The sequence below is a fragment of the Cyprinus carpio genome, unplaced genomic scaffold (assembly GCF_018340385.1).
Source record: "Cyprinus carpio isolate SPL01 unplaced genomic scaffold, ASM1834038v1 S000006665, whole genome shotgun sequence".
Classification (NCBI taxonomy): domain Eukaryota; kingdom Metazoa; phylum Chordata; class Actinopteri; order Cypriniformes; family Cyprinidae; genus Cyprinus; species Cyprinus carpio.
In genome coordinates, this window is record NW_024879288.1 from 216,225 (window position 1) to 239,640 (window position 23,416).

The following is a 23,416-nucleotide window of genomic DNA, read 5'->3' on the forward strand; positions in this document are numbered from 1 at the left end:
AACTCTATAGTGGCTTGCAATTATTTCGCTTTTACTAGAATTCAGTCAAATGGCTTTCTCAATAAATTTTTGCATCTGTCACATTATTTCTTCTGTCGCGACTGCGCAGCTTAGAGGGAACATTGTTCGTAAGTCACTTTGGATAAAAGAATCTGCTAATTGAATGAATAAATGTTTGATGCTGATAATATATGATATTTACAGGATAAGCAGAGGACTATGGACAGCAGCAACTCAAGCAAAATGGACCAGACATGTAGTGATGATAATGTTTCTGACAATGTCTACAAAGATGTTAGTCAGAATTGTTTTGATGAGCTGAGGAATTTTACGAGAGTGAGTTCTCTGGTCTTCTACTACCTGACCTTGATCCTCGGCGTTCCTGGAAATGCATTTGTCATGTATGTTGCTGGATTGAAGATGAAGAGGACTGTTAATACAGTAGGGTTTCTCAATCTAGCGATTGCTGACTTCTTCTGCTGCCTTCTCACTCTTTACTACGTAACCAAGAGCGCTTTTGGCTACTGGCCATACGGATCCATAATGTGCAAGATTTTCCCCTTCATTATGTTCATCACCATGTTTGCCAGCGTTTTCACCTTGAACTTGATTAGTCTGGATCGGTTTGTTCAGGTGATCACGCCGGTTTGGGCTCAGAATCATCGCAGCTTGTTCATCGCACGACTGTCCTGTGCAACAGCTTGGATTCTGGATTCAGTTCTTAGTCTGCCTTTCATGGTGTTAGCAACGTTTTACACAAAAAATAATGAAACATACTGCCTGTATCATCAACTTGATGAATACCATTTTAAATTGTTTGGAAGGTTTAGCATAATCAGATTTGTGTTTGGCTTTTTGGTTCCTCTCATATGCATCACAACATGCTACGGATTCATCGCACGCAAGTTAGGCAGGAGTCATATTCACTCTGGACGAGCGTTTCGCATCATGTTTGCTGTAATCGTGGCCTTTTTTCTGTGCTGGATGCCGTATCACATAATAGATTTGATAATAATGTATGGAAAGAAATCCAGTTCCTCGGTGGCTGAGGCAGTGTATCCGTTGGCCGTCTCTTTGGCGTATTTCAACAGCTGTCTGAACCCCATTCTGTATGTTTTCATGGGGCAGGATTTTAAGAGCAATGTTAAACTTTCTCTAAGACGTGTTTTTGAAAGAGTTTTCTCTGAGGAGGAAACACAAACATCACAATCCACACAGTCACAACAAATGCACCCAGTGTAGTTAAGAAGATATCAACTCATTTATACTGAGTTTTCTGATTGATTTTTATTTCTATTCTAATAATGTTCTAATTATTTCCTTTCTAAATTCATCAACTCCAAGTCAGCAAGTCATCTAACTCTTATTCATCATTCCTGTGTGTTTCTCTCTGTCTTGTTGATGTATTTTCAGTGACTGGTGATATGTGAACTATCATCAAAGCTTAACATCACAATGATGAAATACTGATGCTTGATTAACTTTTTTGGTTGCTATCAGCTTAGAAAAAGCTTGTAATATTTCAGTAATAATGGCATGTGATTTCTATGTTGAATTCATGAAGAAAAATTAAAAATGTAATTTAAAGGTTGCAATTGTGAATATAACAAAAACTCTCCCTTATCAGAGTGATTTAGTCATTTTGTTGTTTTTCTACTTTATTGTTATGGAGTTATGGAGTTGATAACTCAAAAGCAAAGCCCATGATGTATAAACATTGTTTTAAATATAAAATGCAAAAAGTAAAATTTTTATCATTATTGTAATATTCATTGAACCTTTAATTTCACTTGTAATTTGAATTTTTTTTTATTTAAAATGAGGACACAAATTTGGAGGAAATTACTAAGAAAACGCTGCAACAAAACAACTTCCTCCTTTTCATCATGACAGGAAAGTGACCAGGAGACACTTGTTAAATTAAATGTCAGATAAATATTTTAAGATTCCAAATACTTTACTGCCAAATGCATTATCATAAATGCAAATGAAAATAAAATTAATGTGAAAATGTTCTCTTATAAAACTTTCTGTACTATAAAATGCTATAAAAGTGACCTGATTCTGGATCAGTGTGAGCAGTATTAATTCTGCACGTCTTTTGTAGTATAAATAGTGTGAGTAGTTTATTCATATTGTTATTATTGAGCTTGCTAAGTCTAAAATACTGAGAACCTACATGTGTTTGCCCCATGTGGTTCAAAGGATTTATGACATCATGTCTCATATGATGGCAAAAAGAGCAAACTATTAGGCTATTCTTAAAGAGGGAAATGTCGTAAAACAGAGTTGAACAGAAAGTGAGTAACCATGACAAATTATGAATAGTGTTTTTCTCAGTTGTACATATAACTGTCTATTGTTTATATATCTGTACATACAATTGTCAATTTGTATATTTTTATTTCTTATTTACTTGTTCTATTTTTTTTTCTGTTCTGTCATTCTGTTACACTGTGGAAACTTCTGTCCTGAAGACAAATTCCTTGTGTGTGTAAACATGCCTGGCAATAAAAAGCTCATTCTATTCTATTCTATTCTATTCTATTCTATTCTATTCTATTCTATTCTATTCTATTCTATTCTATTCTCAGAAAAAGCATAAAGCATTAAAAGTCCACACAGTAAATGTATGATATTTAGCTTTTATTAAAAACAAGACTCTATTCTATGTAACACAAAGAGCCTTATATGAAAGACAGATGCTTGATTGCAGGATCAGATTGAGTTTAATGGTGTATGTCTGCAACAGCGTTTTTCTCTCCCAAAGGCTGCATCAAAAAACTATTTAACTCATTTAAGTTAAAGAACTAGACTTTCATACTTTGGATTCTTGTGAAGTGCATTAGAGAAGTGCTTTTGGTTTAAAATAATTCAAGCCGTCTAAACTCTTAAAATCCCTTGAACCCTCTGAGCTCTTCTTATTTGTTGCTCTCTCATGCTCTCGATCACATGCTGGTTCCGAAACTGAAGCCTCTGGACCCACTTCTCACGTAACCTGAAAGAAAACATTGAGGATTTATTGCTGTATGCACACATAGACTTTACTGTAACACAGTCATTTGTTGCCACAGGTTAAGAAGGTCCTACATACACAAAACTCTTCTTAATGATGATACAAGTGATTTTGGAGAGTTTGGATCTCAGCAAATATATTTCATTTTTATGAACAGTTAAACATTCACTAATTAATTTGAAATCTAAAATTACCATTCAAAAGTTTGGAATAAAAAATATGTTTTTAAGGTTTTTGAAACAAGTCTCCTTTGCTCAACAAGGCTTTAATAATAATAATAATAACAATAAAAAGTGATATGACGTACAGCCAAGTATGGTGACCCATACTCAGAATTCGTGCTCTGCATTTAACCCATCCAAAGTGCACACACACAGCAGAGAACACACACACACACACACACACACACACACCTGGAGAAGTGGGCAGCCATTTATGCTGCGGTGTCCGGGGAGCAGTTGGGGGTTCGGTGCCTTGCTCAAGGGCACCTCAGTCGTCGTGGTATTGCCGGCCCAAGACTCAAACCCACAATCCAAAATAAAAGTTTTTGTCTCTCTAACCATTAGGCCACGACTTCCCCACACACGACTTTCCTTTTGATCAAAAATACAGAAAAAAAAGTAAAATTGTAAAATATTGTGATTTACTGTTTTCTTTGTGAATATTTTATAAAATGCAATATATTTCTGTGATCAAAGCTGAATTTTCAGCATCATTACTCCAGTCTTCAGTGTCACATGATCCTTCAGAAATCATTCAAATATTCTGATTTGCCGCTCATTTATTATCAGTTATTATTGGTGCACTATTAAAAATACATGGTTCTCATTATTATCAATGCTAAAAACTATTTTTTTATTTTTTTATTTTGTGCTTAATATTTTTGTGGAAATGGAAGAATGTGTATTTCAAATAGAAATATTATACAGTATAACATTATAAATGTATTTTTTGATCAATTGAATGCATCCGTGGCTGAGAAAAAAATAAAAAATAAAACGTAGCATCATGGTTTTTTACAAAAATATGAAGTAATTAAGTTTTCAACATTGATGATATTTTTTTTCTTACAGCAAATCAGCATATTAGAATGATGTCTGATGTGAAGTGTGTATTTGATATTTATATTGATTAATTTTATGTATATTTTTATATTAATATTTTATAACGTATTTAATATAATTTATAACTAAATAACTAGAAGTTATGTTATGTAAAATTACCTGGTTAATCTTTTGAAATGTTTTCATAAAAATAAACAAAATTTTATAATGCAATATTGCAGAATAGAATTTAATATTTTCAAATAGGTTGCATAATAACAAAACCATTTTAGTTCATTTTTTATTAGCCACTTCTATAATAATCTACTTTGACACTACTGTAAATTCTGATTTACATGTAGCCCGGTTCAAAGTAACTTCTCCAACATTGCTCAGATTTGGATCTGAGTATTAATAAACCCTTGGATTTGCTATGAAGCCTGGTGCGGTTCATCTGTATGAACAATGTATTCATTACACACTCAGAAAGCTGTCCTTGTCTCTAAAGCTGTTTCTACTGCAACACACTGCCTTTGATTTAAACGAGCTCCAAAGCCTGGAGATTTGTACCAGTGTATGTGCTAATCCACATGACCTTCCTGAAGGAAACACTAGAGGGCAGCAAAAACAACAACAGAAGCCTGTCTGGATTTGATGACTTTCATTGTGATGCTTTTCATTTCCAAAAGCCAGAAACTGTTTATGGATCCTAAACTAGGTCAGAAAAAACAATTATGAGTTTTTCATTCCAGCAAGTTGGATTTTGTGACTCAAGGTCATTTATCAATATTATCTTTTCATTTCAGTTCATTCGACCTAATCTTTCCTTGCAATTACCACCCAAGAAAATTAGCTTGAAAAGTGACAAATGGAAAGAAAAGCAACACACTGGATGAAGTTATTCTTGTAGCAGCAATTATCAAAGAAGAGATCTGATTCTCTGTGATACACACTTGGATAAAGCGCTGTTCTTCATTCTCGAGTCTTCATTTCCCATCTTCTGAATGTGGCTTTCGATCTTCTCTTCCCAATACTTCTTCAGCCCGTATTTATCATGAATAAGTGCCAAATTAATCATCTGAAACAATGAAAACGGGTGAAGAATAGCTGTGCATCAGTGATCATCAGTATTCCTCCCAACTATAATGAATCGTCATCTTTCATCGGAGCATGCAATATCTGTAGATCAGGGCTGGACGAGGAAACCAAGGATGAATGAGGGCTGGATGGGACCAGCGGAGACGACGGAGAGGGGAGAGGAGAGAGGGGGCAGAGGGGGCAGTTCAACTTCCGGTTCCGGCCTTTCTCCCTCGCGGCAGGCGGTGTTGCCGGCTCACACACCTGGACTGACGTCATGGCGTCTGGCTCCACGGCGCTCCTCAGATCTGACGCTCTATGTGGCGATGGCTCGTCGTTCACGGTGGGCTCTGGCTCTCTGTCAGCGGCTGGCTCGGGCATGCGCTCCGCACATCGGGGAGATGATGGGCTGGGCTCTGGGTCTGGAGTGCACCTGGCGAGATCCCTCATAGGGCAGCCGGTGAGAGGTGACCCGTTTCTCGCCAGAGTCCACTCCACGAATGTGGTGAATTCCTCCCGAGGACCATCTTCGGACGACAAACACTCTGCACTCGGCGTTCAGGCTCGCCTCATAGAAAGCACAGAGCGCATCATCTGGGTAGCTGGTGATGTGAGCTAGCAACAGGAACTGTCTGGTATGGTCCTCAAGAGATCGTCCTTCCTGCTCCAGCAGGAGGAGGAGGAATTCGGGGTGAAGGAGGGGATCCATGAAACACTATGGAAAGAAAAAACGGAGGAAAAACCGGAAAGAAAACATAGGAGGTAACTGTTCTAGGTCCGCTATTCTGTCACGATCTGGTACACGTAGGGAACAATCGAGAACGAAGATGAAATAAAGTCTTTAATAATCCACAAAGAGGGTACTCCACAGAGAGGGTATGAACACACATACACATCAAAGTAAACTCAATACCGGACAACCAAGACTGAACAGAGTACAACTTATAAGGGAAACGTTAATGAGGATAATGACTGACACACACCTGAACATAATGACATAATCAAGGGAAAACAGAACCTAGGTCATACTGAGCACATGTGGATGGAACACATGGAGGGAAAACACAAGGTAATGAATCCAGGGGTGTGACAAGAACATTATTTAAAGGTTACACTTTTTTTTAAATATTTTTTATTTTATTTTTTTTACTATTCCAACTTTATTTTTATTTTTTACCCAAAATTTTGTTTTGCGTTTTTGTCAACTTTATTATTATTATTTTTTTTATTTTTTTTACCTGTATCTACTGTATGTAATATATTAATTATTTTTTATTAACATTTTTTAAGTTAATAGTACATAAAGTTAAACTAAATGAAAATGAGAAATGTTGCTTTGGTAAGCAGCTGAAATAAAATATATTTTATTTTATTATAGCTATAGATTTTATTTCAGTTAAAGTTTATTTTTATAAGTTTACGGTTTTAAATTAGTTAACTATAAAAACGCTGGTAGGAAATAGATTAATCATTTTTGTTGGCTTTACTGAAACTGGCATGGATTTCCCAGCATGCTTTACATGGGAATGGATTGGGAGGATAAATGCTGAAATTCAGTACATTTTTGTGTTTTTGAGCAAAGGGAAACACTTGTTAGTGTTTAATGATCGTTCATGTTATTAATAGCCTATATAAAAATATATTTGTAGTATAATCCAATTTAAAACAACTTAAAACATTTTTACGCATTTAATCATACATTTTATGTATGTTAACTTTTGTTATGCACTTATTTACAGCAATCGATTTATACATTTATAATAAACTATAATGCATGTTGTCCTTGAACAGTCTCCACTATAGTTTGCTTTGCTGCATGGGAGTGCTCCAGTCACTCACAGAAAGGAGTGTGAATGTAATATCACCCAAAAAAAAAAAAGATGAAAAAAACAATGATCCAACAAACATTTATCAATAAACAACTATAAAAAAAAAAAAATTTAATATACACATTGTTTCAAAGCAGCTTTACAGAAAATGAATGTTTCTACATTACAAATAAGAGTTCTGTTAACAGGTGTAACTGTGCCAAAGCAATGTCCATATGGCAGAAACGTTCTAAAATTAGGCTATACAAATCATGCAGTTAAGTAAGGTTCAGAACCAATGAAATATATACAGAAACAATGAACAAATTAAAGCAATGGTTACATGGTGTGATCATGTTGATTACAATGCAAAGAAAGTTTATCAGTTTTGTATGTTTATTCAGAGTCAGCTTCATTCGAAATCCTCTCAAGGGTCTCTTCACAGGTGTTGGGTCATCTGAAGACTTCGTAAGAGGCTGGATATAGTCAGCAGGGGCAATATATAGATTACACCATCAGAATGTGATGGAATCAAACTAAGGAACTGGGACTTTTTCATAAAGACACAAAGAACAGGGAGAGACTTGCCAAAACCAGTGAAGGGACTCATTGTGAGGGTGATGTCTCTTTGCAGGGAGGCTTCTTTTTCTGTCTTTTCCCTGATATAGCCTAGTTGTCCATTAATTATGATGATCATTATATTCAGCCACAAACATGAGGTTAAAGCAACCGCTAGTGTAGAGTAGCGCTTGTTGTTTGTCTTTTCTCTGATCACAAATGCAGACATGGTTACACATCGCAACAAACGATGCAATGCAACGCGTAAAAACACAGTATAAGTCATTATAATCCGTAATTATGTCCCCACTGAATGCAACATAAACCCAATATAACCCCAATATAACAGCCCACAATATTACATAAATGAAAAAAAAAAAAATGTCATTGAATCCCACATAACATTCATGACAACTTTGATTTGACTGGACTTGACATATCACTATCATTAGTACCCAAGGAGCAAAAAAGGCATGTGGATATAAATAAGGCTATTTTTTTCAGGAGTTGAATCTTGAAATTTGGCATTTAAACCAACTGCAGCCTATCAGCAAACAAAAGGCATTCACATAAATTTTTCTAAACAAGAAAAAACATATTGTGCTTTATCATGTCTAAATGTTTGCTATTGTTTTCACGGGAAATATGGCCGCTGCGCTAAAGCTATGGAAATGATCGTTTAGAAGTGGAAAGTATTGGTGTAAACTAGCGGCTAACACTCAGGGCCATTATAAGGGGAATTGAGGCCCTGTGCGAAGTTGACGTGTGAGGCCCTCTTCAATTTTGTGTGTGTGTGTGTGTGTGGTGGTGGTGGGGGTGGGGGGTTGCTATAGTAACGAACAAAACTTTAACATGCATCTGATTGATTGTGATGCTGTGCTCACTGACATGCTTGCGCACGAATCACGGTCACGCACACGCTCATAAGGATCTACTGCATAATAATAATTATGATAATAATAATAATAATAATAATAATAAAGCAATTAAAAAAGTAAATAATAATGCTAAAATAAGTTCTACGTTTGTAGACAGTTATATATGAAGAGTTCAGATGCAAAAGGCTCTAGGTGTCATCCAACATTTTCTTCTAAAGTGATTATTTTCTCATGCTTCTATATGTTTATGTTCAGTTACTTTACTTTAATAGGAAAGAAAATAAACTATTAATTGCCATTAAAGTGAAATTACTGAATCTACACATGGGAGCCTGATAAAAATGCTAATTTTAGAAGAAATTTTTGAACGGTACAGAGGCTTTTGCATCTGAACTCTTCATATGAAGTAGTAATCAGTTTACACTATTTGAAAATAATATTTTATTTTAAAATGTGCACATTCACTCTTATTCGTATATCTAAGCGTCGAAAACACAAAAGTCTTTTGTCACGTATATTTATGATTTACATGAATCATGATCACATATTTTCAATTCAAAATGGGGAAATTTCATAAAAAGTTGAGTAGTTTACATCAGTAGATAGCATATTACTATTGGTCGCTAAACATTTATGTCATATAACAGTATTCTAGTACAGTACTACAACTTTCCACAAACTCTAGTTACGTTGTGACAGTGACAGTAAGACCTGCATTCTTTGATTTGACTGGCCATCTCGATTATTATGACATTGACGGGCGCTGTTGGACCACTGAGGCAGACCAGACTAGAGCCCTGCACGGGCCTCAAATTTAGGACCTAGCCCGAGATGCTCAGGCCCTCGACCGGCCCGTGTCCAACAGCTGACATATAATATATATTTATATATAGTGGGTACGGAAAGTATTCAGACCCCCTTAAATTTTTCACTCTGTTATATTGCAGCCATTTGCTAAAATCACATAATTACATAAAAACACAGAATCATTAAAACAAAAACACCACCCCACATTGACAGAAAAACACAGAATTGTTGACATTTTTGCAGATTTATTAAAAAAGAAAAACTGAAATATCACATGGTCCTAAGTATTCAGACCCTTTGTTCAGTATTTAGTAGAAGCACCCTTTTGATCTAATACAGCCATGAGTCTTTTTGGGAAAGATGCAACAAGTTTTTCACACCTGAATTTGAGGATCCTCTGCCATTTTCTCCTTGCAGATCCTCTCCAGTTCTGTCAGGCTGGATAGTAAACGTTGGTGGACAGCCATTTTCAGATCTCTCCAGAGATGCTCAATTGGGTTTAAGTCAGGGCTCTGGCTGGACCATTCAATAACAGTCACGGAGTTGTTGTGAAGCCACTCCTTCGTTATTTTAGCTCTGTGCCTAGGGTCATTGTCTTGTTGGAAGGTGAACCTTCGGCCCAGTCTGAGGTCCTGAGCACTCTGGAGAAGGTTTTCATCCACGATATCCCTGTACTTGGCCGCATTCATCTTTCCCTCGATTGCAACCAGTTGTCCTGTCCCTGCAGCTGAGAAACTCCCCCACAGCATGATGCTGCCACCACCATGCTTCACTGTTGGGACTGTATTGGACAGGTGATGAGCAGTGCCTGGTTTTCTCCACACATACCGCTTAGAATTAAGGCCAAAAAGTTCTATCTTGGTCTCATCAGACCAGAGAATCTTATTTCTTACCATCTTGGAGTCCTTCAGGTGTTTTTTCATGTGTCTTGCACTGAGGAGAGGCTTCCGTCGGGCCACTCTGCCATAAAGCCCCGACTGGTGGAGAGCTGCAGTGATGGTTGACTTTCTACAACTTTCTCCCATCTCCCGACTGCATCTCTGGAGGAAGGGTTCTGGTCATCCCAAACGTCTTTCATTTAAGGATTATGGAGGCCACTGTGCTCTTAGGAACCTTAAGTGCAGCAGAATTTTTTTTGTAACCTTGACCAGATCTGTGCCTTGCCACAATTCTGTCTCTGAGCTCTTCAGGCAGTCCCTTTGACCTCATGATTCTCATTTGCTCTGACATGCACTGTGAGCTGTAAGGTCTTATATAGACAGGTGTGTGGCTTTCCTAATCAAGTCCAATCAGTGTAATCAAACACAGCTGGACTCAAATAAAGGTGTAGAACCATCTCAAGGATGATCAGAAGAAATGGACAGCACCTGAGTTAAATATATTAGTGTCACAGCAAAGGGTCTGAATACTTAGGACCATGTGATATTTCAGTTTTTCTTTTTTAATAAATCTGCAAAAATGTCAATTCTGTGTTTTTCTGTCAATATGGGGTACTGTGTGTACATTAATGAGGAAAAAAAAAAGAACTTAAATGATTTTAGCAAATGGCTGCAATATAACAAAGAGTGAAAAATTTAAGGGGGTCTGAATACTTTCTGTACCCACTGTATATTATTTTTATTTTAAAAACATTTTAACAACCAAGCGGCCAGCGGCAGACAGTGAGCCTATGTTTGATCAATTTAGCCTTCTCAAATCATCACGACTTGCCTAAAATAAAATCTATAGCCTAGATATAAAACAGTTCAAGAATGTTTAAACGTTAAACCTAGATAGATGTGCGCTATATCCAATAGTTTGTGTGGAGAGTGGAAGCTAAAGCGCGCTTTTCAGGACATGGAGGCACCAGTACAATCACTTGCATTTTTTCAGTGGATACGCCGTCATTTTTACACATTAAGATAAGAGTAATGCATCATTCGTAACTAAATAATTCAAATATCTCCTTCCTATTTCCCCCTGACACATTTATGGTAATTACTTTTTCCGATACATTGTGGCAAGCTTAAGCCTATTGCGTGCATTCAAACGCTGAACTGTTCAGCTGCACTGCTGCTGCGGGACAGTAAACACCGTCGAGCCGTTCATGACTCGTGTTGTTTCCATCAGCGTGGCAGTTTTGATGGATTGATAGATGTCTAAAATATAAAAATAAGGAGAAGCCTAAAACAAGCCTGATGCCCGGCCCACGTCTGAACTATGACGTGAAAAGTGGCCCGTAGCCCGACCCGTGGGGCGTAAAAAAGTCGGGGTGAGATGGAGGGCCCTAGACCAGCATTTTTATACACAGAGTCTTATACTGTCTATCAGCTATGTCTATTTTAGTCTTTCAAAGGACAAAACAGGTGAAAAAAACAGTAATAAAAATTACATAAACACATAAAATGCAGGCCAGGAGCGAGGCCCTCTTGAGGTACGAGGCCCTGTGCAGTCGCAAACTTGGCACAGCCCTTGCTACGGTACTGCTTACACTAAGTAATACCAGGCATGAACATTAAGGTAAGAGTACCTTAACGTTGCATCAGAGTACACAGATCCTGATTATAATCAGTCGTTCAGTATCTGAGAACGTACCCAGCACCCCCCGATGTTCTCCGAACGCCCCCATTGAGAAACACTAATCTAGAGCATTATTATAAGGCAAAGTATATGTTTTTGTATGCTATGGCAGGTTGAAGTTTGTAACCATTTTCTGTTTAATGTTCAATCTTCTTTAATAGTCCTGCAGTGTGACAAATTAAAATTAAATGAACAAATAAAAAGCAAAAACTAGTCTAGTAAGTCTAGTAATATGAGATCATAAGATACATGTACAAAACAGGTCTGATCTTTAAAAAACAAACAAACAAAAAAATGGAAAAAGGTCTGGAAAAAGTCAATGTTACCAGATTTAATGGAGAAAATATCAATAAAAACTAAAAAATTTTCACTAAAAAAATAAGATTTTTCAACTTTATATAAAGGGACATATAAATCTGAAAAGGAGTGGAAAAAAATAACAAAAAATAAAATAATGTCTTCAGAATGATTAATACATGTGAAAATTGGCTGAGAATTGAAAAATAGTTGTAATGTGGCTCAGAGGAAGACAGAAATCATGTATTTGTATGTTTTCCGCTCATTACTGGAAAATGCAAGATTTTTTCACATTACAAATGGCTATGAAAGTAAATGCTAATAAACATCATATTTTGTGAAAAGTATGATGTTCTCAAGCAAAAACAGGCACTATTTTTGGAATCAGCACCCAAAATGAGTAAGAAACAAGTATTGGATTTCATTTAGCAAATATACAGTGCAGCCTAACATTTATACAAGAAATGCAATAATTGCATAAAATAAAATAAAATAAAATAAAATAAAATAAAATAAAATAAAATATAAAAGCAAGTGTAAGATGATGCACAAATACATTTTTCATGTTTGAAATGATAAACCATGTTTTCTTCAAATAATTAATTTTATTGTTGTTGTTGTTTATTTTGTTTTTTTTGTTTTATCCTATAAAATGACATCCACACATTTTTATTCTCAAACCAATTGTTAGTCACTGTATCTTAGATCTCGGTTTGATGTGTAATGATTCATTTGACATCTCATATCTCACATTCAGCTGCATATACAAGTATTCCTGTTAAATTAACACGAGGGCTGTTTATCACTTCAGTAAGTCTTTAAGCTGACAAGTCTTTCTGTCTCTTCTTTGGGATCTGTCAGTGTGTGTTTGTGTTTTTGAGAGCTGGGACGTCTCGTATTGTGTGAGTGTGTGGGTCTTGCAGGACTGTGAGCGTGATGAAATTCCCACGCATCATAAACCCTGAGCTATGCCCCTACATGAGTCCTGCGGTAAGGCGGAGATGCCCTAGAGCTGCTGGTCTATTCCAGTTTACAGCTCGTACAGATATCTGGGTTCAGACCTGACGCTTCATCTCAGAGCTTTTTAATGGTGAAGATATCACAGGCGCTTTGAAGAGCTGCTCTTAATACACACACCACAAGTGTTTACTGGAGTGCAGAGCTTCCACAAACTTCATCCAGTGACATTATTAGCTCTGATTCCTGAGCAAGAATCTCTATTAATATTGCTTATATAACTATACATGACTATAATCAATATTAATAGTATATATATATATATATATATATATATATATATATATATATATATATATATATATATATATACTACTTGTCCACTTGATCCTATTCCATCTCATCTCCTTCAAGCCATTTTCTCCTGCAGTTGTACCTGCACTTACTCACATCATTAACACATCCCTTCATACAGGTGTTTTCCCCTCCTCATTTAGACAGGCTCGTATAACTCCACTCCTTAAGACAACCCACCCTCAACCCATCTCTTTTAGAGAACTACAGACCAGTTTCCCTTCTTCCTTTCATTGCAAAAACACTTGAACGAGCGGTATACAACCAAGTCTCTACCTTTCTCACACAGAACAACCTCCTTGACAGCAACCAATCTGGCTTCAGAAGTGGACAATTAACTGAGACTGCCTTGCTCTCAGTTGTTGAAGCCCTAAGACTGGCAAGAGCGGAATCCAAATCTTCAATACTTATCTTGCTTGATCTATCTGCTGCTTTTGACACGGTTAATCACCAGATCCTCCTGTCAACCCTACTGACAAAGGGCATCTCAGGAACCGCACTGCAGTTTTTTGAGTCTTACCTATCAGATAGGTCCTTCAAAAGTATCTTGGAGAGGTGAGGTGTCCAAGTCGCAACATCTAACTACTGGGGTGCCTCAGGGCTCAGTTCTTGGACCACTTCTCTTCTCTGTCTACATGGAATCATTAGGTTCTGTCATTCAGAAACATGGCTTTTCATACCACTGCTATGCTGATGACACTCAACTCCACCTCTCATTTCCATCCTGATGATCCATCGGTAGCTGCTCGCATCTCAGCTTGTCTAACAGACATTTCTTGCTGGATGAAGGACCATCACCTTCAACTCAACCTTGCCAAGACAGAACTGCTTGTTGTTCCAGCAAACCCATCGTTTCATCACAATTTCACCCATCAAGTTAGGCACATCAACCATAACTCCTTCAAAAACAGCCAGAAACCTTGGACTTATGATTGATGATCAGCTAACTTTCTCAGACCACATTGCTAAAACTGTCCGTTCCTGCAGATTTGCTTTATTCAACATCAAGAAGATCAGGCCCTTTCTTTCCGAACATGCTGCACAACTCCTTGTTCAAGCTCTTGTTCTGTCCAGGCTAGACTATTGCAACGCTCTCTTGGCAGGTCTTCCAGCCAGTTCTATCAAGCCTTTACAATTAATCCAAAACGCGGCAGCAAGATTAATTTTTAATGAGCCGAAATTAATACACGTCACACCTCTATTTATCAATTTGCACTGGCTACCAATAGCTGCTCGCATAAAATTCAAGGCATTGATGTTTGCATACAAAACCACCACTGGCTCTGCACCCCTTTACCTAAATTCATTACTTCAGACTTATGTTCCCTCTAGAAGGTTGCGTTCTGCAAGTGAACGTCGCTTGATTGTGCCATCCCAAAGAAGCACAAAGTCACTTTTACGGACTTTTAAATTAAATGTTCCCTCCTGGTGGAATGATCTGCCCAACTCAATCCGAGCAGCTGAGTCCTTAGCCATTTTCAAGAATCGGCTTAAAACACATCTCTTCCATCTTTATTTGACCCTCTAACTTTTTCCCTCACTATTCTAATTCTATAAAAAAAAAGAAAAAGTAACTACCTTTCTAATCTTTTTGTATCCTATCTATTTTTATTTTCATTCATTATACAATTATAAAAAAGACCTCTATCACTAGCTTGCTCTATTCTTTTTCTATTCTATCTGTTTTCTTTTTATTTATTATATTATTTAAAAGCCCTTGCTACGTATACTGTTTTTAGGCTAACTGAGACTTGTTATAGCACTTATATATCATTCATTTCTTAACACCATTCAAATAAAATCCCATTCAAAATCACTAAAAAGCTCTCACGCCAATTCATCGTATATATATATATATATATATATATATATATATATATATATATTGGCCAAAAGTTTTGAGAATTACATAAATAATATTTCAAAAAAATTTCTCCTAAAAACCTTTTAGATCTTTGTTTCAGTTGTTTCTGTGATGTACTGAAATATAATTACAAGCACTTCATACGTTTCAAAGTCTTTTATCGACAATTACATGACATTTATGCAAAGACTCAGTATTTGCAGTGTTGGCCCTTCTTTTTCAGGACCTCTGCAATTCGACTGGGCATGCTCTCAATCAACTTCTGTGCCAAATCCTGACTGATAGCAATCCATTCTTTCATAATAACTTCTTGGAGTTTGTCAGAATTTGTGGGTTTTTTGTTTGTCCACCCACCTCTTGAGGATTGACCACAAGTTCTCAATGGGATTAAGATCTGGGGAGTTTCCAGGCCATGGACCCAAAATTTCAACATTCTGGTCCCTGAGCCACTTAGTTATCACTTTTGCCTTATGGCACGGTGCTCCATCGTGCTGGAAAATGCATTGTTCTTCACCAAACTGTTGTTGGGTTGTTGGAAGAAGTTGCTGTTGGAGGGTGTTTTGGTACCATTCTTTATTCATGGCTATGTTTTTGAGGGGCAGAATTGTGAGTGAGCCCACTCCCTTGGATGAGAAGCAACCCCACACATGAATGGTGTCAGGATGCTTTACTATTGGCATGACACAGGACTGATGGTAGCGCTCACCTTTTCTTTTCCGGAAAAGCCTTTTTCCAGATGCCCCAAACAATCGGAAAGGGGCTTCATCGGAGAATATGACTTTGCCCCAGTCCTCAGCAGTCCATTCACTATACTTTCTGCAGAAGATCAATCTGTCCCTGATGTTTTTTTTTGGAGAGAAGTGGCTTCTTTGCTGCCCTTCTTGACACCAGGCCATCTTCCAAAAGTCTTGGCCTCACTGTGCATGCAGATGCGCTCACACCTGCCTGCTGCCATTCCTGAGCAAGCTCTGCACTGGTGGCACTCCGACCCCGCAGCTGAATCCTCTTTAGGAGACGATCCTGGCGCTTGCTGGACTTTCTTGGATGCCCTGAAGCCTTCTTAACAAGAATTGAACCTCTTTCCTTGAAGTTCTTGATGAACCTATAAATTGCTGATTTAGGTGCAATCTTAGTAGCCACAATATCCTTGCCTGTGAAGCCATTTTTATGCACCGCAATGATGGCTGCACGCGTTTCTTTGCAGGTTCACCATTGTTAACAATTGAAGAACAATGATTTCAAGCATCACCCTCCTTTTAACGTGTCAAGTCTGCCATTCTAACCCAGTCAGCCTGACATAATGATCTCCAGCCTTGTGCTCGTCAACATTCTTACCTGAGTTAACAAGATGATTAATTAAAAAATCTCATCAGGTCATTAAATTAAATCAAATAAATGCAGTGGAAAGGTTTTTTTGGGGATTAAGTTAATTTTCATGGCAAAGAAGGATTATGCAATTCATCTGATCACTCTTCATAACATTCTGGAGTATATGCAAATTGCTATTATAAAAACTTAAGCAGCAACTTTTCCAATTTCCAATATTTATGTAATTCTCAAAAGTTTTGGCCACGACTGTATATATATATATATATATATATATATATATATATATATATATATATATATATATATATATATATATATATATATATATAATATAATCAATGGTTAAAACGCAGAGGGAAACCAAGATGAAGTGGGGGCCCCAGGCAAAATTAAAGATGAGGCCCTTATTTTGTTATATATATGATATATATATATATATTAATCTAAAGTATATATATATATATATATATATATATTATATATATATATACATATATATATTATTTTATTTACATAACATACAAAAGTGTAATAGAACATAATTTTTTATTTTTTTTAAAACAAAGTGCTTATTCTTTAACAAAATATACAAATTTACGATTGTATGTACAGATATATAACAATATACAGTTATATGTAGAACTGAGAAAGACGCTTCATAATTTGTCATGGTTGCTCACTTTCTGTTCAACTCTGTTTTACGCCATTTCCCTCTTTAAGAATAGCCTAATAGTTTGCTCTTTTTGCCATCATATGAGACATGATGTCATAAATCCTTTGCACCACATGGGGCAAACACATGTAGGTTCTCAGTATTTTAGACTTAGCAAGCTCAATAATAAAAATATGAATAAACTACTCACACTATTTATACTACAAAAGACGTGCAGAATTAATACTGCTCACACTGTTTCAGAATCAGGTCACTTTTATAGCATTTACAGAACGTGTTATAAGAGAACATTTTCAAATTAATTTTGTTTGCATTTGCATTTATCATAATGCATTTGGCTTGCAGACCTTTAAGTCTGTCATCTGTCATTTAATTGACGAGTTTCTTCTGGGAAAAAAAAGGAAAAAGAGGAAACTTCTTACAAAGTTGTGTTGTCCTCATTTTAAATAAAAAAAATTCAAATTACAAGTGAATTAAAGGTTCATTGAACATTACAATAATGATAAAATTGTACTTTTAGCATTTTATATTTAAAACAATGTTTATACATCATGCACTTTGCTTTTGAGTTATCAACTCCATAACTCCAACACTAAAGTAGAAAAACACCAAAATGACTAAATCACTGTGATAAGGAAGAGTAAAATAAAACCTTTTTTTGTTATATTCACAATTGCAGCCTTTAAATTACATTTTTAATTTTTCTTCATGAATTCAGCATAGAAACCACATGTCATTATTACTGAAATATTACAAGCTTTTTCCAAGCTGATAGCAACCAAAAGAGTTAATCAAGCATCAGTACTCCATCACTGTGATGTAAATCACCAATCACTGAAAATACATCAACAATAGAGAGGGAAAAAAACACAGGAATGATGAATAAGAGTTAGATGACTTGCTGATTCAGAGTTGATGAATTTAGAAAATAAATAATTAGAACATTATTAGAATAGTATTAAAAATTTATCAGAAAACTCAGTATAAATGAGCTGATATCTTCACTACACTGAGTGTGTGTATTGTGGCTGTGTGGATCGTGACGCTTGTGTTCCCTCCTCAGAGAAAACTCTTTCAAAAACACGTCTTAGAGAAAGTTTAACATTGCTCTTAAAATTCTGCCCCATGAAAACATACAGAACGGGGTTCAGACAGCTGTTGAAAACTGCCAAAGAGACAGACAATGGATCCACTGCCTCAGCCACCAATGAACTGGATTCCTCTCCGTACATTATTGTCAAATGCACTATGTGATACGGCAGCCAGCACAGAAAAAAGGCCACGATTACAGCCAACATGATGCGAAATGCTCGTCCAGAGTGAAAATGACTCCTGCCTAACTTGCGTGCGATGAATCCGTAGCATGTTGTGATGCATATGAGAGGAACCAAAAAGCCAAACACAAATCTGATGATGCTTAATCTTCCATACAATTTATAACTGTCGTCATCAGGTTGATAATGCAGGCAGTATGTTTTGTTATTTTCTGTGTAAGTCTCTCTTAACATCATAAAAGGCAGACTGAGAATTGAAGCCAGAATCCAAGCCGCTGCACAGGACAGTCGTGCGATGAACAAGCTGCGATGATTCTGAGCCCAAACCGGTGTCATCACCTGAACAAACCGATCCAGACTAATCAAGTTCAAGGTGAAAACGCTGGCAAACATGGTGATGAGCATAATGAAGGGGAGAATCTTGCACATTATGTATCCGTACGGCCAGGGATTATCAAAAGCACTCTTGGTCACAAAGAAAAGAGTGGAAAGGCAGCACAAGAGGTCAGCAATTGCTAGATTGAGAAACCCTACTGTATTAACAGTCCTCTTCATCTTCAATCCAGCAACATACACGACAAATGCATTTCCAGGAACGCCGAGGATCAAGGTCAGGTAGTAGAAGACCAGAGAAATCACTCTCATAAAATTCCTCAGCTCATTAAAACAATTCTGACAAACATTTTTGTAGACATGGTCAGAAACATAATCAGTATATGTCTGGTTCATTTTGCTTGAGTTGCTGCTGTCCATAGTGCTCTGTTTACTCCTGTAAATATCATATATTATCAGCGTCAAACATTTATTCATTCAATTAGCAGATTCTTTTATCCAAAGTGACTTATGAACAATGTTCCCTCTAAGCTGCGCAGTCGCGACAGAAGAAATAATGTGACAGGCACAAAAAAAATAAACATTTGACTGAATTCTAGTAAATGTGAAATAATTGCAATGCTTAACCCAGAGCCGGCGCCAGCGCAGCACTGATGAGGGGGCGGCTGAGGTGACGAAAGGGGGCGATGACATAGCACAGAGGAAAAACAAAAAAACAAAATAAAATTATTTGTGCCCCATTCGCTTATTTATCGGTCCGATATTACTACAGCTATTAGAATACAGGGTTCACACATAGAGTTTTGGTCGCGAGGCAGGTTAGTGGAAGGTTTTTTTTTTTTTTTTTTTTTTTTTTTTAAGTGCAACGTCTGGAGACGTGTTTTAGAAGCTGAATTTCTTTGAACTTGAGTGCCGTGTTATGCACGAGAAGCTGCTAAAGACCTGAGACCAGAGCGCAGCATTCAAGACGTCGAGTAGCGCATTTACATTGAAATACAATGGAATAGTACAGCAGTGGAATGAAAAATGCATTGAGTGAATGAACCTATTAAAAACTAGCAAATACAGATGGCAGAGTATTGAATAAAACAAAATAGCATAGCCACCAAATTCAAAAATCTGACATCTAGGAAATAAAAATGTGAGCAGTTTTAGGCAGCAGTTTTACCACAAAAATAGACAAGTGATACCACCACAACCACAATTGTGTCTGCTTTACAATGAAGCACACGCTCATTGCGACTGATTCCCTCACATACTACATTCATTGCGACCCATTTAACATTTATTATTTTAAGTTTGAACAACTTGAACAGCAACAAACAATAACAATACAGCGAAATAATTAACAAACTACGATCATCTAGTCCTCTAGTAAACATGAAAAAATATTTTATCATAGCTTGCTTACTTAGTAGTGCTGCTTTCATAGCTGCACCGCTTGCGCGGGAATTTGTGTCAGAGTAAAGGCCCGTTCACACCAAGAACGATAACTATAAAGATAACTATAAAGATAACGATATTAGCGTCCACACCAGCGAACGATATCTTCTGTTTATTCTAAGCGCACGCTTGTCTGGCGCTTTAAATTCTCGAGCGCGTTACAACAGGATGGATTCTGATTGGCTGTCAATTTTTTATCGTTCATCAGCTGGAAAAAAAATCGTTTTGAAAGTGATTCCAACGATATCGTTTTTCTTTGTCTTTATCGTTATAGTTGTGGTGTGGACGCAGCTGTTCTTTAATACCGAAAAGATTTTTAGAACTATATCTTTATCGTTATCTTTATAGTTATCGTCCTTGGTGTGAACGGGCCTTAACAATTAAAATGTGACTTTGTGAAACAGACTGTCCTTAATTGTTGCTATAGTAGCATCATATTAATGCTAGAAATATATTTTTTAAATAAACCATTATATTTCATAATTAAAATCTGTCTTCACACTCATCTTGGGTGAGGGGGCGGGATAGTCCGAGTTAGTGTTGTTATATAGTTAGAACCGGCAAATGCGGTTTACTAGTTTTATGGAAAGACAAGATGTGCGCCAAATCAGTCGATGTAGAGATCGAATTCATTAATGGTTGCAGACGAAATAGCTGCTCGACCCGAGCCAACGCAAACACAATGATATTGTGAAATAAAACATCATCATGTTTTAAAGAAGAGTGGCTTGATTAAGTGCTGGAAATAGCAGAGAACAGTAACAAAACTCTTACACATTTACAGGTGTAGCAGTGTGCAAACTCTTCTATACTTGTTAAAAATATATTTATTAAATACACACACACACATGTGTGTGTGTGTGTGTGTGTGTGTGTGTGTGTGTGTGTGTATATATATATATATATATATATATATATATATATATATATATATACATATATATATATATATATATACATATATATATATATATAATGAATTATAAGACAAATAAATAGTTGATCTCAAAATGGGGATTCTGCTTCATTTTTTTCATATTAGCTATATATTAATTATATTATATAACATTACATTATATTATTATAAAGAATTTAACTTTTCTGTGAGGTTTTTTAAAATGATTTTTAATAGAATTTCTTGGTGACACAGCACTGTAAAAATGTTTTCTCAAAAATGAGAGAACTCTAAAATCTAATATAAACTGCACATTAAAATTAAAAGTTACACACTTTATGTGTGCGCTATACAGATTTAAAGGTATAAAGAATGTTCGGTTAAGGTTGCCAAAATTTTCGACCAATAGAGAAAACTTTTGCTCAAAAAAATTAGAAGGAACATTGCTTACATGTGTGGAAAATAAGCAATTTGACAAAGGCAACTATTTAATATTATTAAACAATGAAAATTATTTTTAAATAAACATTACTTAAGGCATTTAATTTAAATCATTAACTATGCAGTCACTTGTATGTCAATGATCATATGTTTATATGTTTTAAATCACACTTGAGTTTTACAGATCAAATATTTATGCCTTACAAACTTGTACTCACCTCACCAGCTGCTCTGTGCTAACTAGTGATAACTTGCCAGTGCTTACTACTTTAAGGAATAATCACAAGAAATGGAAGAAAGTCTTACTGATTGGATGAAAGGACTACAAAGAACTCTGGGTGATTGCATGAGTAATTATTTCCTTTGGACAATTACAAAAAGATTTCTGATAAATCTTTGATGATAGGTATTGCATTCTCCTTCCTCTTTTGAAGAGAATGTCACAATAAAACCACAGTAAGTACACAGCAGTGGATATCCTGTGGTTAGCAGCGCAAAAGGTCGTGGGTTCAATTCCCAGGGAACACAAATACTGGTTAAAAAAAAAAAAAATGTATAGCCTGAATGCACTGTAAGTTGCTTTGGATAAAAGTGTCTGCTAAATGCATAAATATAAAAATCAACAACTAATTTGAAATCTGCCTTACAGAAATCATAATGTTAATTTATAATATACAAACCTGATTCTAAAAAAGCTGGGACACTGTTCAAATTGTGAATAAAAACAGAATGCAATGATGTGGAAATTTCAATATTTTATTCAGAATACAACATAGATGTGATATCAAATGTTTAAACTGAGAAAATGTAACATTTTAAGGGAAAAATAAGTTGATTTTAAATTTCATGCCATCAACACATCTCAAAAAAGTTGGGACAAGGCCATGTTTACCGCTGTGTGGCATCCCTTCTTCTTTTTATAACAGTCTGCAAACGTCTGGGGACTGAGGAGACAAGTTGCTCAAGTTTAGCAATAGGAATGTTGTCCCATTCTTGTCTAATACAGGCTTCTAGCTGGTCAACTGTCTTAGGTCTTCTTTGTCACATCTTCCTCTTTATGATGCGCCAAATGTTTTCTATGGGTGAAAGATCTGGACTGCAGGCTGGCCATTTCAGTACCCGGATTCTTCTTCTACGCTGCCATGATGTTGTAATTGATGCAGTATGTGGTCTGGCATTGTCATGTTGGAAAATGCAAGGTCTTCCCTGAAAGAGACAACGTCTGGATGGGAGCATATGTTGTTCTAAAACTTGGATATACCTTTCAGCATTGATGGTGCCTTTCCAGATGTGTAAGCTGCCCATGCCACACGCACTCATGCAACCCCATACCATCAGAGATGCAGGCTTCTGAACTGAGCGCTGATAACAACTTGGGTTGTGTTCACCGACAATGTTTTCTGGAAGTATTCCAGAGCCAATGCTGTGATTTCCACTGCAGTAGCATTCCTGTACAGTATGTGATGCAGTGCCGTCTAAGGGCCTGAAGATCACGGGCATCCAGTATGGTTTTCCAGCCTTGACCCTTACGCACAGAGATTGTTCCAGATTCTCTGAATCTTTGGATGATATTATGCACTGTAGATGATGATAACTTCAAACTCTTTGCAATTTTTCTCTGAGAAACTCCTTTCTGATATTGCTCCACTATTTTTCGCCGCAGCATTGGGGGAATTGGTGATCCTCTGCCCATCTTGATTTTTGAGAGACACTTCCACTCTGAGAGGCTCTTTTTATACCCAATCATGTTGCCAGTTGACCTAATAAGTTGCAAAATGGTCCTCCAGCTGTTCCTTATATGTATATTTTT

At 36.5% G+C, this 23,416-nt stretch overlaps 2 protein-coding genes across 2 annotated transcripts; one reads left to right on the forward strand and one right to left on the reverse strand.

The window, feature by feature from the left end:
* The first annotated feature begins 219 nt into the window (after positions 1-219).
* LOC109066200 (C3a anaphylatoxin chemotactic receptor-like) lies at positions 220-1,403 on the forward strand. The gene has a single exon (XM_042755319.1). The coding sequence runs from the start codon at positions 220-222 to the stop codon at positions 1,240-1,242; it is 1,023 nt and encodes a 340-aa protein (XP_042611253.1). The 3' UTR covers positions 1,243-1,403.
* A 16,502-nt stretch (positions 1,404-17,905) lies between these two features.
* On the reverse strand, positions 17,906-19,254 carry LOC109072858 (C3a anaphylatoxin chemotactic receptor-like). The gene has a single exon (XM_042755316.1). It carries the CDS (start codon positions 19,245-19,247, stop codon positions 18,225-18,227), a length of 1,023 nt encoding a protein of 340 aa, XP_042611250.1. The 5' UTR covers positions 19,248-19,254; the 3' UTR covers positions 17,906-18,224.
* Between the last annotated feature and the right edge of the window lie 4,162 nt (positions 19,255-23,416).

Bases quoted from the DNA above. Each gene is read 5' to 3' on its own strand.
- LOC109072858 (XM_042755316.1), bottom strand. From the start codon at position 19,247: ATGGACAGCAGCAACTCAAGCAAAATGAACCAGACATATACTGATTAT.
- LOC109066200 (XM_042755319.1), top strand. From the start codon at position 220: ATGGACAGCAGCAACTCAAGCAAAATGGACCAGACATGTAGTGATGAT.